This window comes from Cyprinus carpio, chromosome A20 (genome assembly GCF_018340385.1).
Source record: "Cyprinus carpio isolate SPL01 chromosome A20, ASM1834038v1, whole genome shotgun sequence".
Taxonomy (NCBI): Eukaryota; Metazoa; Chordata; class Actinopteri; order Cypriniformes; family Cyprinidae; genus Cyprinus; species Cyprinus carpio.
Window position 1 is genome coordinate 20,216,983 of NC_056591.1, and position 20,229 is coordinate 20,237,211.

General features: G+C 33.1%; 1 protein-coding gene across 2 annotated transcripts; it reads left to right on the forward strand.

The window, feature by feature from the left end:
• Nucleotides 1-5,408: 5,408 nt before the first annotated feature.
• On the forward strand, nucleotides 5,409-12,884 carry LOC109112804 (peroxisomal biogenesis factor 3-like). 2 transcript variants are annotated; one of them, XM_019125696.2, is made up of 12 exons: nucleotides 5,409-5,624; nucleotides 5,994-6,125; nucleotides 6,230-6,311; nucleotides 6,401-6,444; nucleotides 7,970-8,091; nucleotides 8,189-8,255; nucleotides 9,261-9,315; nucleotides 10,520-10,670; nucleotides 11,167-11,237; nucleotides 11,560-11,682; nucleotides 11,867-11,963; nucleotides 12,058-12,884. In XM_019125696.2, exons 1-12 carry the CDS (start codon nucleotides 5,552-5,554, stop codon nucleotides 12,139-12,141), a joined length of 1,101 nt encoding a protein of 366 aa, XP_018981241.1. In that variant the 5' UTR covers nucleotides 5,409-5,551; the 3' UTR covers nucleotides 12,142-12,884. The 2 variants fall into 2 exon arrangements, with proteins under 2 accessions (XP_018981241.1, XP_042633986.1); XM_042778052.1 differs by lacking the exon at nucleotides 11,560-11,682.
• The last annotated feature ends 7,345 nt before the right edge of the window (nucleotides 12,885-20,229 follow it).

The window sequence follows — 20,229 nt, forward strand, 5'->3', positions numbered from 1 at the left end:
GATGACAGGATTTTCTTTTTTTATTTTTTATTTATTTATACCACTTGAAATGTTAAAAACGTATTGGTATACACTAGCATTGGGGGTCTGGGGTCAATTAATTTAAGAAATTAAGAAATTAATAAAAGAGATTAATACTTTTAAATGTAATTTATAAATTAAAAATTTATAATTTTGCAAAAGATTTCTATTTTAAATGAATGCTTTCTATTCAACAAAGAACCCTGGGGGGTAAAAAACACAGTATACTTGATTAATGGCTGCAAAAATTGTATTATAAAGTATATTAAGACAGAAAATAGTTATTTTCAGCTGCAATAATATTTCACAATATTATTGTTTTTACTCTATTTTTGGTCAAATAAATGCAACCTGGGTAAGCATAAGAGGCTTGGAATAATACATTCTGTTTATTTATTATTTAATATTAAGTAACACTATGAAGTGTTACCAAATGTTTGGCTTTAAATTCAATTATAATAACTTATCAAATCAAAATGCAATAACCTTCCCTGAAATTAATTTCCTTTTCCATTAATGTCACTTGGGCCACACAGGCAATTGAAAACGTTAGCCAATAGCTATTTAGCAATTTTTTTTTTTTTTTTAGCAAGTTCACATTTGCATATGCAAAACTTGCTTTTTCACAATTCTATCAATTCCCACCGTTTTTTTAGCACCGAAAATCCTGTTTCCCTCATGAAAAAGCCAATTTTAAGTAAAACAGTTAACAAACAGTACTTGCTGACATTCAGACTGAAGAAAACTAGAAGAATCCAATTTTCATGTACCCTTTTCTCCTGTAAATAATGAAATAACACATCACGTTTAAAAATAAATGCTTGCTTGTAGAATAAGACGCCTTGTGTCCTAACTATCTCTGTGAGCTTTCTCAAGCCCTCTGTGAGATTATAGAAACCTACGATTCACCTCAGACAAAAAAAATGAACATTGGAAAATCTACTATGAAATATACCGCTCCTTCACATGAATTCAACACTTTGTTTCACTCTATTAAAAGCTGAATGAAGCTTTATGAAATACCGTCTATGGATAAAGAGTTAGAGACAAAATATTGTTCTCGTTCCATGTGAACAGGGACAGCGTAGGTGGTTGCAGCTAGTTTTACGATGTTCTTTATTCGCACTGACTCACTGCGTGACGCTGCCAAGGCATAACACCTGTCAAATGCTTACCAGGTGTGCGAGCAGTGCTCTGTTGTTTTGAATCAGTTACTAAGACCATACTATTAACACAAAGAATCTAAATGATTATTTTTATTTAGACATGACAGCTCCTGTCATTTCAACATCAGGATAGAACAGTCATATTAAAAAAGCCAGCTGCGAGCGCTCCATGTCTGATCATTCATCACAAAACAATAAAACCCATGGATTCTCTGCTTACAATGACAATAACAGAGCAGTAACTGACCGAGGATATTTTTCAAATATATAATATGGCCAGCAGAAGCCGTAACCATATAAGATGACAGACCTTGAAAAACGACAGACCTAAACATCTCAGACACCTCACATCTACTTCCAGAACCGCTTGATTGCTCTTTCATACGTTCCCACTTCCAGCCACTAATAACACATTACATGGCAACTTAATAACATGAGGTTTGGGAACCATTCTGAGCTGAGATGTTATACTTTAATAACCAGAAACGCAACATGACATGAATACTTTCACAACAAGTGGAACTGTGCGGATCTGTACTTGTACTGTTAACTAAAACTAAAAACTAAAAAGAATTAAATAAAATAAATATTAGAAGTTAAGACTAAACTCAATGAAAATTAGAAATGCCTCCTTGGCAACTTACCAAAATAAGTTTAAATTGCTGACTGGAAAAAAAGAAGAAAAAAAATACAGATCAAAATGGTAATATTAAAAATTAAATAAATAAAATAAAAATAATAAAAATAACAGAAGCACATAAAAAAAAATTAAACTAAAGTTGAAATTAAATTGGATAATATCTTTAAAAAATACATGAGAAAGTAGTATTTTGAGTATTTTTCCAAGTTAGTATGTGTGAGATATTGCAAAAAGAAAAAAACACACACACTGGCAAACATAAAGAAAGACCTTCAAAAACATGACCTAAAATTGATTGTGATTATTTACTTACCCTCATGTCATACCAAACCTGTGGGACTTTCCATCTTCCAGGGAACACAAAAGGAAAGTAAATAAAGCACGACTACTCTTATACAGTTTTATGATACTTTTATGGTCTTTTTTGGTATTATAAAAATTGTCAGCCTCCATTTTCAAAAAAAAAAAAAAAAAAATGGGATATATGTTTTTGAAAAACTCTTTTGTACTCCATTATAGAAAAAAAAAAACAAGTAGAGTTAGAAAGTAATGATACAAATTAATTTTTAACGATCCCTTTAAAGTTTCTGGCTATGAAGTAAGTGAAAACTTTTAAAACCTGGGTCTGTCCTGCATCTGTTAGTGAGCCCAAGACTGAGATCATTGAGAGTTCAGAACCAGTTCTCTGGGTTGTATAAGGACACAAAGAGAGCAAGAGCTGGAGAAGAACCTGTGCTTTAATGCAGAACAGGCCCAGTCTATTGCTTCTACACACTTTTAACAGACAACTCACAGCGTCCAGCCACAGAGAAGAGGAGGCCTAGAGGTTTACAAGCAATGTGATCCAGATAATGAGCAAACGTGGTTCCTCAAATAGTAGATTAAATCAGTGATCTCAAAAAGATGGCAAAATCAAAAGTCTTTGAGATCCAGGCACTGACAATGTCTTGTAAATGAATCTGAATGTTCAAATATATTCCATTTCAGCTCAAAGGAGCAATTGTTTCTCTTCCTTCATTTTGAGATCCTGGTTTTACCTAAATGAGTACAGCGCCATCTGGTGGACTGATCAAATCTTTCCTCACTTCAGGTTTGGGAGCTAACAAAAGGGAGAAAAAAACATTAGGACAATGAAACCATTAACGGCATTTACATGCATAAATTAACAGATCTCCCTTACCTTTTGGGTTTTCCTGTTTATAGAAAGTCTTGAGCATTTCAACAGCCTCTTCCGCTCTATAGCCAGCGATGCACTGTAATAAGCAAATAAGCATGTGCTACAGCAAAAATATGCAATGTGGTCTGGACTACAATTTAGGGAATGTGGATGTTTCTACAAGAAAAATATTCTAGCCACATAGAACGGTTCAGAATGTCTATGAGCTGGAATTTAAACTGAACTGGATAGGAACTGGAGGGAAATTCTTTTACCTTAAATGAAGTTCCAGTGTGTGGTAAATGATCTGATGAGACGTCCAGTACGGATCCACAGCCTCCAAACCGCTCATTTTTGCACCCATATACAACAAGAGGTATGTCTGTCTAAATGTTAAGGTGTCCTTTTAGCACTGAGATTATTTTAATACTACCAGACAATAAAAACCTGGGAAAAAAGTAATAATGCTTTCAAAATTTACTATTCGCAAGAAACAGTGAAAAAGTGCTGTGATTGACACAAAGATCTACAATACTGTTAAAATGTTTGGTGTCTGTCAAGTATTAAGAAATTAATACTTTTAATCATCGATGCATCAAATTGATCAAAAGTGACAGTAAAGACTTCATAATGCTAGAGAATATTTCTATTTATTATAAATACTGTTTTTTTTAACTTTCTATTCATTTCAAAGATTTCTGAAAAAAAAATCAACCCCTAATCCTAAATTGTGAAATTCAACAGTAAAATTCAATTTGAAATGATAAAAATAAAATATACTGAAAATGAAAAGATTAAAAAAAAAATGATTATTTTATATTTTGAAATAATATTTCACAATATAACTGTATTTTTGATCAAATAAAATCAGCCTTTGTGGATATTAAAGGATTCTTTCAAAACCATTAATGGTACTGTATGTGTAAACTTTTCTAAACTAATGGTGAACCACATTTTGGCATCAAGGATATGAAGCAGGCACAGAGCAGCTGCACGCATGATACATGGCTCCACTTAGAGTACAGTCTGTTCACACACCTCCATTGGGTCCTTCTCTCTGAAACGGCACCAATCAAGCACTTGATCCAGTGCCACCATTTCTGCATGCCGAGTAGCTTGGGCAAAGCAGGCACAGACGTGAGGTCGTTTCATCTATTCCAAAGTTTCTCTGTGTTCTACTAGGAAAAACCATTAATCAAAGTCTTAGCGTAACAGAAACTGTAATATATAGGTCAATGGCAAATAAAGATGTCTGAGATTATTAAAATGAGAAATTACTTTTAAAAACTAGTTCATAATGCATCACCAGTTCTTAGAAATTCACATTACACAACCACTAAAGTAAAACATAGTTATTTTTCTCTCACCTTGAGAATACACATCATAATCATAATATGATTATGAATCACTTACAAGAAAAAAAAGCCTTGATATGAGACTTTTATTTTTGACAATCTCTAAACAGTTACTCCACCCACACATTTTGACTTTAAGCCTCACAAAAATACCAAAATGGATTTACATTGAGAAACTGAAAGCATGTCAATCATAAAAGAGGTATATTCACATCACAGTCTGCAAGAACCGTATTGTTTATGTATTTCTGAATAACTTAACAGATTTGAAACAGCATATACTACATTGTGAATACTGAAGCATTGGGTTATAGTCAATTACATTATAATAAGTATTGATGCTGGCTTCTACTTAATTCCAATAACAACAATAAATGGAATCATTATTATAATTATTTAGGCACATTGTGAAGCTACTTACATTTTTTGTTTCATTCACCTCATTTCTTCCTTTTCCAATAATCTCATTGTTGTAAACCATCAGACAGCCAACAGGAACCTCACCATTCTCAAGGGCCTCCAGTGCCTTTAAAAGTAATTCATTTGTTTAAAATGTTCTCAAAACCACCCAAAATACATTTACCATGTAGGCACATTTACCACGACAACCAAAATATCGATAGTTATTATTACCAAAACAAAAAACACCATATATTATATGAATCGTCATAAATGCATGCATACATACTCGGATTTTCAACTGTTTCAACGGCAATGTCATACCACTTCAAACGCCTTTGACATCCCTGTTTGTATATCAATGGCTGCAGTAACTACAGTATTTAAGGGTAAATACTGTTAAGTTAACTATAAATATCAGAGAAGTTTACCACGTCAAACGCCTTTGACATCCCTGTTTGTAACGGCTCCAGAAAATCCCTCTTCTCGGGTTCAACACTGTCTGTTTGCATCTCCATCAGTATCCTCAACAAATCTATAACCGTCTAAGTTCAATAAAGCAGCACGAATCAGGAGCGTTCTGCTTACATGCACACGTGTTTACGGGGGACCGTAAAAATAGATGTACCGTTCAGGGCGGTGAAACGAACGCATAATCGATCGCTCGACGATATCTGTTATCTGTAGATCGCCTGTTTGCTGCTAACAGTTGAAGTTATTGCCATGTAGCATTGTGCTAGCTAGTGAGTTACGTGTAAAACACGCTTTTGCATCTAGTTTTGTCGTTTTTTGCGGTGTAAAGTCAGTTTTTAAAATGTTGAGTTCTACATGGAATTTCATCAAACGCCATAAGAGGAAATTCATCTTCACTGGGGTTTTTGTTGGAGGTAACGTGGACAGCTTGACCACCTGCATGCGTATAGTTTAGAGATTGTTAGCTACGTGTGACTGTGCGTTAACTCTTTCTTGTTTTAACAGCTGAATAAAAATGCATGTAGTTATAATATGTTAATATGCGAAAACATATAGTTTAGCATGTTATTACAGTGTTGCCAAGCATTAGATCTTCTTTCCACATCCATCTAATCAATCTCAGTTCACCTGTCACCTAGTTTTTCTACTGCCACAGTCAAAGAAAGTTGATATGGACTTTCCCATTGTATTTATAGCCAGCATAAATATTTTATATCACTGAATGTATCTGACATATTGCATGTCAGTTTCTTAAGATGCATATTATATTGTAATGTTTTCAGGTGTCTATCTACTTGGTAAATATGCACAAAGAAAAATTCAGGAGATGCAGGAGCGAGAGGCAACTGAATACATTGCTCAAGCTCGGAGACAGTTTCATTTTGAAAGCAACCAGAGGACATGTAACATGACAGGTAAAAAAAAACAAAAAAAAAACCAGAATGATATGATCAATTAATAAATGTCATGAAAGTGATGTTTGTTCTGCCCCATGTATGTAATTGTGTCTTTTTTATAGTGTTATCAATGCTCCCCACTCTCAGAGAGACGATCGTACATCACCTGAACTCAGAGAGCCTCACCGCTTTGCTGAAGACTAAGTGAGTCATTCGTGTAAATTATAGATGATTATCTACGTTACAAAATAAATAAACATAACTGACATAAGTGATCATGTCTTCCTACACAGGCCAGCTAATAAACTTGAAATCTGGGAGGATCTAAAGATTATTAGTGAGTTGAATAATTATTATTATTATTATTTATTTTTATTTTGGTGTAGTATTATGGATTAATTGCATTAAAGTCAACATGAAATCAAAATTTACTTAATAGGGTATTTACTTTTTTAATGCAGATTCTTTTTTTTTTTTTTTTCCTCACTTTATTTAAATTTTCCATATAAACAAAATATAACATACAATTACAAAACATATACATATACTTATATAACCTTCATACATATATGTATGTATATACATATACACACATACACATACATATTGTTAATAAAAGGATCCACACAACAAATGATACAAATGATAACAAGAAGATAGTAAGACAAGCAAATAATAACTTAAAAAAAAAAAAAAAAAACTATAAAGCTTGGTCATCCATAACTATAAATAAATGAATAAAATAATAATAATAATACAAATAAAATAATAATTCTTTACAAAACAAAATGCACGATCTGCACATTTCTTTCTTTGCTGTTTTTAGCATTTGTTGTGTTTAAATATATGGAAGAGCAGTGGCAATTCAATGTAGCTTTTTCAGAAAAAAAAATATATTTATTTATTTATTTTTTACAAGAATTAATATTATTCAGAAAGGATGTAAGGACAGAAAGTAAAGGCTTTTACTTTATTACCTTTTTTTTTTTACATTATTACAAAATATTAATATTTCAAATAAATGCTGTTCTTTTGAACTTTCTATTAATCAGAGTATCCTGAAATCCTGAAAAAAAATTAATCATAGTTTCCACAAACATATTAAGCAGCATAAATATTTTCAGCATTGATAATAAAACGTTATTCATTGACACTGATAAAGGCAGCAAGCCAAAACATTTGTCATCTGCTTTTATATCTCCTGCAATAAAAAAGGATTTTAGAGTGCAGACCTTGAGTAACGTTTGATATAAGAGATAGGTCTCCGCACCTATATGAGCTGGGAGAGCACTGCAGTGAGTGTTGTGATTGGACTATTGATAATATGAAATGATTCTTGAGCATCAAATTAGAATGATTAGATATGATTGATTTCATTAGAATGAGTTCTGATGGATTATTTGATACTGAAGACTGGAAGAATGGCTGCTAAAAATACAGCGTTCCCATTACAAACATAAATTATATTTTATAATATTTAAAGATAGAAAACAGTTATTTTAAATTGCAACAATCTTTCAATAATATTACTCTTAATACTGTATTCTTTCTAAAATATTAAAAAAACCTTACCAACCCCAAACTTTTGAAAAGTTTTATATATATATATATATAAGTGAAATGTAATACACAAAAATTATTTTCTGCTGATGTCATGTGGGTTATTGAAAATGTTGAGCAATGACTAAATAGTTATTAAGCAACACCCACTTGATTCCCGTACTGCAATTATTAGTTGAATGTCCTGTTTGACAATTATATGCCAGATTACGGAAGTAAAATGGGTTATGAACAAAAATTCTAATTGACTTTAATCAAACTCTCATCTATTCCTGTTCTCATAAATGATTTCTACTCTGTAGGTTTTACCCGAAGCATTGTGGCGGTTTACAGCACTTGCATGCTGGTGGTGTTACTCAGAGTTCAGCTCAACATAATTGGTGGCTACTTGTACCTGGACAACTCTGTGACAAAGAATGGAATGGTATGTCAGGGCCTGGTGTTTTAAAGGCAAAGCAACCTGATTTTACCATGTTACAGTATGTAAATGTTACTTTATTTCTCTTATACTGCTACGTTAGACCCCCTTGGCCCCTCCTGATGTTCAACAACAATATCTGTCAAGTATCCAGCACCTTCTTGGAGAAGGTGAGGACAATGTCAAATTTGTAAAAAGAGCATTTAATCTGCATTAGAGTTGAATCCTCTGTTTACGAGGTCATTGTATGGAAGAAAAATAATGACAAATGTCTTTGAAACAAAAAAGCATGTTGAACTGCACTAACTGAAAAAATTATGCATTGCATTAACAGTGCTTGCATTTTTTTATGCCTTGTATTTTCAGGGCTTGCATTTTAGGGGCTGAAATTTAACATAGTTGTTTATTTAAGCTGTGCATATTTCAATTCAAAACATTTCACACATTTTCAAAACATTTTCAAAACATTTTAATTTTCATAATTAAAAATTCCATAATTCATATTCGCCTTCCAGAATTCACCCCCGAAATATTCAGTCTGTTTAAAAATACGATGTATAATATTATTTCACTTTACAAATTTGCTTCCACAAAATTAGTGGTTCAAATTCGGCAGAAAATCCGGGAACTGCAGGTATAGCAATAGAGGACAGATGCATGACCTCCATCTGCTGTTAGTCGCTCACCAGAAGGTGGTGCAAGTGGGTGTTGATGAAGACCAAAGCAACAGGTAAAGCAAGTCACAAAAAAACTGATTTGTAGAAATAGAGCAAGCGGTATGTAGAAGATATGATAATCAGGGCAAGTATGTATATGTGGAAAAGCTGATTTAAGACGCAAAAGCTTTGTTAACATTTAATTCAAAACCTTCACTGTTACTCGTTTCGCAGTGTTATATATCATAACAAATATTATCCATCATATTTTTAAACAGATTGAATATATAGGAAGTGAACTCTGGAAGGTGAAAATTAACTCTTGAATTTTTAGTTCTGAAAATGTATGTGAATTGTTTTGAATTGAAATATTCACAGCTTAAATAAACAACTATGCTGAATTTCAGCCCCTACAAATGCAAGCCTGGAAAATACAAGGCTTTAAAATGCAAACACTGTTAATACAATGCATTTTCCCTATAGCTGATACTGATCTTCATTTTTTTTGTCTTTTTTTAGGGCTCATTGAACTGATAACAGTGGTGAAGAAAGCTGTCCAGGAAGTTCTTGGACCGTACGTTGAGTGACTGATTAGATGATGAATGAATTTTAAAGGGGTCATATGATGCGATTTTCTGAATTTTTCTGAATTTTCCTTTCACTTTGGAGTGTTACAAGCTCTTGGTGAATAAAGAAGATCTGTGAAGTTGCAAAGACTAAAGTCTCAAATCCAAAGAGATATTCTTTATAAGGTTAATACTCCCCCCCCCCCTGAAACGGTTCGTTCTAACACACGCCCCCTACATCTCTACGTCAGTATGTGGGAAGATTTGCATAACCCCTCCCAGATGTTCACGAAAAGAAAGAAGGCGTACCTTTTATTCTCGTTGTATTGTTGTTGCTGCCGTCATGTCGTATAGACGCTGTGTGTTTCACTGTGAAAGCGAAACTACTTTGTTCGGCCTTCCAAAAGAGGATGATATCCGCTTCATCATGCCTGAGGCTGATCTGTGCTGGTCGTTGAGGAAATACATCAACTTCGCACTGTGGATCGCAGAATCAGCTTTCACCATGGACGAAGCAGAGTCCAGCCCGGGGTCGTCACATGTGGTTTGCACAAGCACAAGATACACTCCTTCATAGAATCCTTCTCAAGCCGCCCGCCTCTGCTCACTCAAGCCGTCCTCCGCTCACTACCTCCGTCCTCCGCTCACTCGCCCCACCCCTAATCCGGCCCCTCCGCTCACTCAAGGCCACGGTGTGTGACGCTGTTGCTCATTGAGAAAGTGAAACTACTTTGTTTTTTTTTGCCTTCCAAAAGAAGACACGACTAGAAATCATGTTTATATCACATTTATAATGGATTTTATGTTTATGTCTCATCACTCCGGTCGAACAGGGCATCACAATATGTTAAGAGGTGAAACATTTCCATCACACACTTGAGGCATTCGGCCAATCTCAACGCGCTGGATAGCTGGCCAATCACAGCACACTACTCACTTCACAGAATTCAAAAAAAAGAAACAAAAATCTACACAAAGAAGAAAAACAAAAAATTACATTATGGAACCTTAAACTGCATTTTGTTTTTTTTTTACCTTAAACTGCATAAACATATTTCATTACACCAAATACACAAAATAATGGTCTTTTTAGCAGCATCATATGACCCCTTTAATCTACTCATCCCATTGTCGTGGCTTTATTTGCCATTGCAGCTATTGTGTTGTGTCAGTCTTCCTGTATATTTAGCAGGAAAGTCCATGTCTCCTCAGGGTGTCTCTGAAGCAGAGTTTGTCCCTACAAGAGTTGGAACAACAGTTAACTCAGATCAGACAGTTAGTGGAGGAGGGCTGTGCTTCCTCTAAACACAAAAGTCTTTCTTGGTACATGATGCCTGATGAAGAGAACACATTAGCCTCACAGGTAGAGATATATATCATTTATTTGTTTTTTATTTGTGAATTAGATATAATTTATTAATTTATTTTATGTATAGCTTCAATTATATGCATACACATATGCTTATATAATATAAAGTATACATATATAATATTTTGATTCATGATACACTACAAAAAATGTTTTTTATTATTATTATTATTATTATTTCAGCAGGGACACATTAAATTGATTAAAAGTGTCAGTAAAGACATTTAAAATGTTACAACAGATTATATCTGTAATCAAATAAATAATAAATTACATTTAAAAATACAATACAAAAAAAAATACATCACAAAAAAAAATAAAATAAAATTAAATTTAAATAACATTAATAATAATTAAAAAATATAAAAAATTATAAATACATACATATAATAATAAAAAACAATTTAAATTAATATTACATTACATCACATTTTACATTTTCTTGGTTTCTTTCTGTTTATTTTATTTATTTCTATGTAATTTTTTTTAGGCTTGTGGTCTCACAGAGAATGATGTCACAACAATAAAGCTGCTGAATGAAACCAGAGATATACTTGAAAGGTGAGGGAAATCAAGGCACCTATATAAACCTAGAGATTAGACAATTGGAAATAAAAAGCTGGGACTGTTGAAAGTTTTAAATAATTAATCACAATAAATCTCATCATATATTTTTTTTACTGAACACCTTAACACATTTAGTTCCTTTTTAAAGGAAATCCATAACTATTTGAGCTTTTGTATGAAAAACACAATTCTGGATTCAGAGAGCATTAATGATAGAATGAAAAAAGAAGATGAGACTAAATTGGTTGAAATCAATAGTTTTAAAGAGATCACTTCAGTATGTACTAATTACATTACAATAATTTTTTTTTTTTAGTCCAGACTTCATTACTGTACTCTGTACTTGCTTGAGCCGAGGCTTTATCCGATTCTTAGACAACATGTCAGAGTTTTTCCGACCCCCACAGGGGGACTCCAACCCTTCCAGCACACCTGACCGGTCAGTGTAAATAAATTAATTTTTTTCAGGAAGGTCCGTACAGTGACCCCCAAAAGTATTTGAACAGTTAAGCAACATTTAAGCCATTTTATCACTTTCCTAAGGCCAATATATTTCGGGTTTGTAAACAATATTCATGATGTAAAAATAATCATTCCTGTTTTTCCACATGCTTTTCTTCCAGACTATCACATGTAAGCCTCCCACTAGCCAAAATCATTCCCATCATCAACGGACAGATACATTCAATATGCAGCGAAATACCCAGTCATTTTGTCCAAGTGAGAACTATCACATGCATTGACTCATTTTGACTTTCATGTGGTATAAAAGCTGCCCACACACACCAATGTTTGCTTTCTTTCTTGTTTTTAGGATCTCTTATTGATAGACCAGATGAAAGAGTTTGCCGCCAACGTGTACGAAACCTTCAGCACGCCTCTGGAACTTCAGAATTAAGCACAAGACTGAGAAAGAAGTGGACTTGTGAAAGCCGAACTCCTTACAAATCTAGTTTAAAGAAACTCTCATGCTGTACAGCACAGAACTGTTCTCCTCACAAACCCTAAACTCGACCCAGGGGAAACGACCTCGCGGCTGTTCTGAGAGACGAGTGTATAATGGAGTTCAGATCCTCTGTTGTTAGCAGGCATTCAGTATGACCTGCTAGAGGTCCTGTTTGTAAACCTTGACCCAGCCAGGCATGCCAAGGATTTTACATGCTATAATAAACTGTAGTACATTATATTTATTAATTTTTTTTAATCCCTGTAGCATAACATAACTTGTCACGCCATGGCTAGCATAAAAGATAATACATACATAATGATTTTCCATGCATTCACATCTGCATTGTAAACTTCAAAGGGTGAATTATGGACATTTTGTATATGATATCACTGAATCTGTTGTTGCAGCTGCTGGACACTCTCCAGGACCAAAACACAGTCATGCTCACCTCTGCAACAGTAACGATGCATGATGATTGCACTGCTACTGGAATAAATAATGCATATTGGGAGCATTTTCATTTGTATTTACTTGGTTCTACAAATTAAGGAGAACTGTTGGACTGATGTTTTTGTTTTGCAAACTCTGCAGGTTGTAGTATGCTTCTCCTTTTGTAAAATGACCATGAATGTTAATAAATAATGTGAGTGATAATACTGTTCATTAAAATTATGCATTATTTGACTAGAAAACTGTTTGTTGTTTTGGCTTTTAAAAATTAGGCATTATTGAACCAACAGGCTGCTTTCTTGCAATAAAAGAACTACGGAGGACAATTATTTTGAGCTCCTCTTCCTTGTAATAAAACTCTCCCAGGTTACTCTAGAGGGCAGCACATATCTATAATCAAGCTCAAATCAACTAAACAACTAGGTCACATCAAGTTCAAACTAAGCTTTCTACAGAAATAAAATCGGGAAGAAATTAAGTAATATCTGACAAAATAGATGCCTAGACACGTGGGAAGCATATGACGAATGCTATTGCACAAAATACAACCCTATAGAAGCAATACTTGCTTTTACCCTAAAAAAAAAACTTTTGTCTCTGTTGTAGATAAGACTATATGCCACCCTTTAAGTAATGTACTGGAAAGAAAGAAATTAATGCACTAAGAATAAATATTTATTTGTCCAAATCATGACATTGCATAATCTTTTGATTTGTCAGTTTAGTTTTTGATTATATTTGTATAATTTTAAGAATGTTATGGCCACAAAATCATGATTGTCTTCATTTATTTTTTACGCCAAGGCTTTATTTGATAAAAAAAAAAAAAAAACAGTAAACAGTAATATTGTGAAATATTATTACAATTTAAAAGTTTTCTATTTGAATATAATTTAATACATATCTATGTGAATTTTCAGCAGTTATTACTCCAGTCTTCAGCGTCACATGATCCTTCAGAAATCATTGTAATCTCTAAGATCATTCTGATCTGGTGCTCAGAAAAATACATAAATTATGTTATTATTATCAATTTTGAAAACAGTTGTGCTATGTAATTTTTTTAGGGTTCTTTAATGAAATTTTTTTTAGTCTTTTACTGTCACCTTTAATCAATTTAATGCATAATTTTTGAATCAAAATATAATTTCTTTAAAAAAAACTTAATTGCTTAAACAGTAATAGTACTGTGTGCATTTTGTTCCATTTGTAATTTGACTAAATGAATAAATTAAATAATTAATTAATAATATTTGACATTTTCATTTAATAAAGAAAAATTTAGCCAAATTAAGACTTTTACAGTCATCTAGATTTTAGGGATATGGTAGAATCTGAGCTGATAATTCTGTCATCATTTACTCACCCTTATGTTGTTCCAAACATGTATGATTAATGATTACAGAAATTCATTTTTGGGTGAACTATCCCTTTTAATGTAGAGTTGACTGACACTATAAGTGTACAGTAAATTGGTTTGGATAAGAAAGCATCTACGGGATACAGTCTGAGGTTAGCAAGTCTTGTACCAGACACAGTGCTAAGCACAAGCCTATGGACAAAACAAGTTAATTACATCAGTTTGAGACATCATTCGGGCAGCTATGTGGGTCAGTTTGTGGCTAGTACCACAGCCAATACCTACACACCAGCCAAGTGTACAAGTTTATAAAAACATGACGTCAAATTGCCAATAATTATGGGTTAGACAGCTGAAACTGCACTGTCATGCTTATGAAATATTATTATTATTATTATTATTATTTTTGATAAGTAATGAGCTATATATGAGGAAACAGCAAGAATGGGCTCATTGTTGCATAAGCCACCTGAAAATGCTGAATAACTATAAGGGTGTTTTCCATATTGCAAATGCCACATGAAGCACCTCAAGTCACATGACTCGCTCCGTGCTCAGCGTGCTCTTTGTTATGTATCAGCAAACAGGAAATTCCCCTTCATCACATGACACGGGTCCTTGGTTCTGTCCCGTGACCTTTTTACTGAAACTGTTTACATCAAGTACAGGAATATAAGGGAAAAATCTTCTTGTAATCATTGTAAAGATTGAGTAACATTATCTCTGTTTGCTTATGATAGCTTACATAATATTGCAGGACTACGCAATTTATTGTCAATTTCTGGATTTAAAAGTGCTCTCTAAAAGGCTATAACTTATTATTCTTGTCATGTGTACAAAATACTCAAACATTTATAGAACTTTTATGCTTTTATAACAATGCCAGACAAATAATATAACCAAATATTTAAGAATGGGGTGAGGTTTTGAAATCTGTTGGTGTGGTGCAGAACTAGCACACTTCACCTTTCAATAATCATGCTATGAACGTAGAAAGTGCAATGTGTATACTAACAGTATATGCAATGTGTATACTGTTAATGGAGAACATTGGTTGTCAAAAAACATGACTCATTTAACAAGTTTATAACAATGTTTTTAATCTTTAAGATGCCACAACCTCCTAAATATGATCAACCTTGTGAACTTTCCTCTTCATAATAATAACATAGGCTAGCTTAAGTGACATTCCAAAAAAAAAGTAAAAAATTTATAAAAAGAGAATTTGTCTTTTAGATAATAATAAGGAAAAGCTGAGACAGGGCGTTTTTGTTTTGCTGCTGTTCCATGACTCATCTGCCTTTACCTGCATTTCCAGAGTCCTGTTACTCTCTGACTCATCATGATGTCAGATTGCACACAATGAACTCATCGTCACATGAGCTCATGCAAGTTAATATTCTATCAAATTGTTGAAAAAATAGTCTACAGTATATAGAATTGTATTGTGCTCTAAAAATTATGAATAAGCATTTTTAGAAACAAATATCACTATTTTGTTAGAAATCTTCATCCTTTACACAATTTTACCTGTGCTGAATCTCTTATCAATGTAAATGTGTATATACACTAATCTTGATTCAGATATAAAGAGACTATCGTCCCAGGTAAGGCCAAGCACAGGGATTTGGTTTCAGTCCTGCACTGCTTTGTTGGCTGTGGACATGCCCTGACTATGTCCTTCTTCTGCACTCTGATTGGCTGATCTCAAGGGATTATCATTAACTATTAATCCTATGCTGCAATGATGCCTATACTGTAGTCACACCACAGAGCAGTCAGATGATGTCATCTCACCGTAGCAAGCTGACTGGCTGAAGCCTCTCGTTCAGCTCTGTGCTCACCGTATCAGTTTTATATCATTCAGAGCTAGATCCTTTACAGGCAGTCACGTGACTTCTTAAATATTACGTGGCTCTTTAAGACTAAGTGCAGTGGGTTTTATAGAGGGCCTGTGTTGCTTCAATTCCCTGCTTGAAATAAAATACCAGAAATTAGAGCAAATTACGTTCTACATGCCAGTAAGAAGTCAAATGTCCCAATTAATCCAGTTCTTCGATTTTACAGCAAATTGAAGAAGTGAGGAATGGGAAATGAATGATGAAAATGAGGTTAGCCTGAGGTACTGCTCGGATGCGCACTGTATGCAAAATGAGAAGAAAAATTCATAAAAACTTCCTTAGTCACAGAACATGCTGCAATATACTTTCACATCTGCAGGAAGCAGATAGTAGAGATCGTAGTTTACATTACCATAAAAAGAAGTTTCATTCTAAATGGAAACCAAAAACTGAAGACAGGAAAATGAGTGCCTCCAAAAAGAGGAAGGTTTCGCTAATATGTTTCATTACATGTATTACATTCCAAGTGTGATTCAATTTGGTTTCCTTATGAATTGTGTAAGGCATTTATGCTTTCGTGGGGAATGACCTTTAGGTTTTTGCTCCCACCCTACATGCTGTTTGCACATAGGACTGAAATAACAAAATGCTGGAGAGAGAAATGAGGTCACAGCCTGTGATGGGGTTGGGAATCCTGGCTTTCTCTACTTCGACTGTCCGCGACGAAAGTCTTTTGGGCGAGAGTCTGTCACTATGGACGCAGCTGATGTAAACACGTACACAGTGCCAGGGTGAGGGTAGTGTGAAGGTAGCACTGAGTTAACTGGGATTTTATAAATAACTATGAGCCATACAGCTGTCTATGTCACATATGTAAGAGGAAAGCTATATAAACTATTATTTAGAGAAAGCAGTGTCAACATTTATACAGAGCAAGTGATGCTACAGATATTTGGGCCCCAGTGCTGCTGAGTCATTTAAGACAATGTACCTTTTAGTATTACCATTAACAATTAATTTAAAAAATACAATAAAAAATTACATATATTACATTCTATAATATAATACAATATTATTTTATATTATTATACACAAGATGAAGAAGCTTGCGTATACATTCCGTATCCACTGTTTGGAAAATTTTCATCTCAGCCCACACAAAACTTCTTCTAAATATAGAAATACATATGGAGAAAAAAAAAAAAAAAAAAAAAAAACCTTCGTCAGACTAGAAATATGGGCAATTATTTAGTCACTTTGAGGTGTATGAGGTGAAAGCCCTGAAACCACCTGGAGTGACTTGTTTTGCTTCAAGACCCAGATTTTACATTCCTAGTTAAAAGTTAAAACATCTCAAAATCTGATTTTTTTTTTTTTAATGTACTGAATATACCCCAAACAATATGCAAATTATAACTAAAATTATAAATATTAACTAATACTTAGTAAATACTTAACAGCAAAAGTGTGACAGAACAAACACTAGGCCAAATATTAGCTATATTAGTATAAGATATTATCCTACATCAGACCCATGACCCATTTTTGGGTCTTGACAATTACCATAAATACTACTTGTACTTTTATGTGCAAACGTTTGTAATTAGTTTAGGAATTAACAAATAATAAACCAGAGTTTGATGTTTATCGCTGCAGCATGTCACACTGTAACAAGCTAAATGCAAACACATGATTTAATTTTAGTTTCAAAATGATTTAGTTTCAAAATGATTTAGAAAATGATTTAGGTAGATTTGGATTCATATGATAATGTCTATATTTTTACTTTTATATTATTCTGACTGCAGTCGGTTAAAGGGTGGGGCATTATACCTAAATATTATACCTAAAAATTACCATGCTATCCATAGCCTCACCAAAATACTATAGTTAATTCAGTTATTGTTACAATTGTAAAACATAAATTAAAATAATAATAAAATTATTATTTTAATATTAAGATATGATTATTATGAATTATGATAATATATATATAAAAAATTAAAGGTATTGACTGTGTTCATAGTGAGCTATGGTATAGGCTACTAACAGATATTGTACTGTATCATTGGATTTACTGACATCTACAGAGAAAACATCAGGCGTTTTCGATGACTAACGTTTGACTGGAATGCGATGTGTCAGACCGAAAGTGCAAATCAAAATATCGATCCTGACCTTTCATTATTCCAGCAATATACGTTTCGTTTCATACGCGTGATGTTTTGGGAAAAGAGTGATTTGACTTCACACCTCCCAGCCTAAAAAACAAGGGAAATACTCAGGATTACCGTACAGTCTCAATTTCCCGGAAGGATGACGTGTCCCCCCTGGCGAGAATACTCGCGTGCGTGTTTTAAAGAAACAATGCGCAGTCTGTGCTTCTTATGAGAGTGCTTTGTGCGCTGTTGAACCTGTGCCTGTGACACAAAGGCCACATCTTCTGTAGTTTAAAAAAGAAACAAGTACAAGAAAGAGAAATTAAAATAATCTAATATAATTAATTAACTAAATTAAATGAATTAAAATAATCTGGTTACATTTTGACCTACTATATTGTTGTCTGAATTGGGTTTTAATAAAATTTTCAGTTTTCATAATGCCCATACGCAGTTGAATGGAATTGGAAAGAAAATAAAACAAGAAATGAAAGAAAAATATCAGGCTTTTCCTTCGTTCTTTCTTTCTTTGCTTTATATATATATATATATATATATATATATTACTATATATATATATATATATATATATATATATATATATATATATATATATATATATATATTACAAAGTGCTTCAGAAAATATAGGCAACATATATACAGAGAGAATCAGCACAATTAGGGCATGTTTTATATACATTTAATTATAATGATGACGATGATGCTGGTTATGAAATAGTGAATGTTGGGTTGTTAAATAGTGGATGTGTGGTAAAAACAAAAGTGAAAGATAAATGGAAATGAAGCCAAATGAAAGATACATGCAACATTATTATGAACATAACAATATAAAATCTAATAGGCTACATCAAGTACTTCTATGTGATTTAATGATGATTCCTATTTTTAAATTTTAATAATAATTTTATAAATTAATAAATACATATACATACGTACTTACATCCATAGGAATTTATCTCCCTTAAACTCGTGAACTGTGTTAATTCTTATCAGAAAATTTTATTAGACTCAGATCAGCAATAAAGATATAGATAGTTTGAATGGCGGTGTCATAATAACAAAACTGAAAGACATTTGAAAATATGGCTGCAAAGTTTTCTTCACATCATAAAGAAACTAAATGGAAAGGATCACATATTACACGGAATATTATATGTATCTTGTTCACCTTTCTTTCACTCAAACCTTTCAAATTTTTGTTGATAGACAACAATGAACAAATAACAGATGGAAAAGTGAAATCACTTCTCCTGAATCTTCACTGTGTATTAATAGCTAATAGGTCAATATTGACATCATAACAGCTGTATATCCATGTCCCAGACACATAATGGCCACAGGCCTTTAAACACCTGTTTGACTTTATACGCTGGAGCACAAGCTGGACTCTATGACGTGATTTTGCCCTTCCAGATATGATAAAGAGATGATAAGATGGTGAACACTGCTATATTAAGCCCTGTGTAACGTTTTAGATATAGATCGTATCTTGCGTGGGTTCACACACAGGTCTGGTAGACATTTTTAGCTTAAACATAAACTGAATATTATGTCTCATTAGAAAAATTAGTATAAATGTATCTTAGTATCTAACTCAGATTGTACATCTTTACAGTATTTAATGTATTTATGGACACATTTGCTTTTTAAAAATGGCGATGATTTTGGTGTATGTACAACTTTAATTAACACATTTCATAAGATTATTTCTGTAATTTGTAGACATATATATCAAACACACAAAAAGAATTAAGCAGCATATAAAAATGACTGTATTTCATTGCATTGGGCAACATAAAATCAAATAAGTTCCAGCTGCCAACAAATAATATGAGAGCTTTTCACAGAACTAACTTCCCTTTTTGAAATCATTTTTATGACTTTTAACCAACTGGTGTCAAGGTGACAGTAAATGTCTGAAGTCCGTTCCCATCAAGTTCACAGCTGTCCAGCACAATAACCATAGGTGTAGTTCATCACATGAACTATGGACATTTTTCCCTAATGTTGGACAACCAGAAATAAAACTTAATTTGCCTTAATGTGGAACAAGACATTTATTGTTTCAGAATTTTAAACTGATTTTCACCAAGCAGAAACAAATACCAAGAACTACCTTGAACTAGAGTAATGAGGGAAAAAAATACTAATAAAGATAAGTCAAATAATTAAAAATAAATAAAAGTTCATACAAAATAAAAAAG

What these genes read in the sequence shown, in the direction of transcription:
- LOC109112804 (XM_019125696.2), top strand. Translation starts at nt 5,552, where the DNA reads ATGTTGAGTTCTACATGGAATTTCATCAAACGCCATAAGAGGAAATTC. An exon ending in CACTGGGGTTTTTGTTGGAG is followed by an intron (nt 5,625 to 5,993) that starts GTAACGTGGACA and finishes TAATGTTTTCAG; the next exon opens with GTGTCTATCTACTTGGTAAA. An exon ending in ACCGCTTTGCTGAAGACTAA is followed by an intron (nt 6,312 to 6,400) that starts GTGAGTCATTCG and finishes CTTCCTACACAG; the next exon opens with GCCAGCTAATAAACTTGAAA.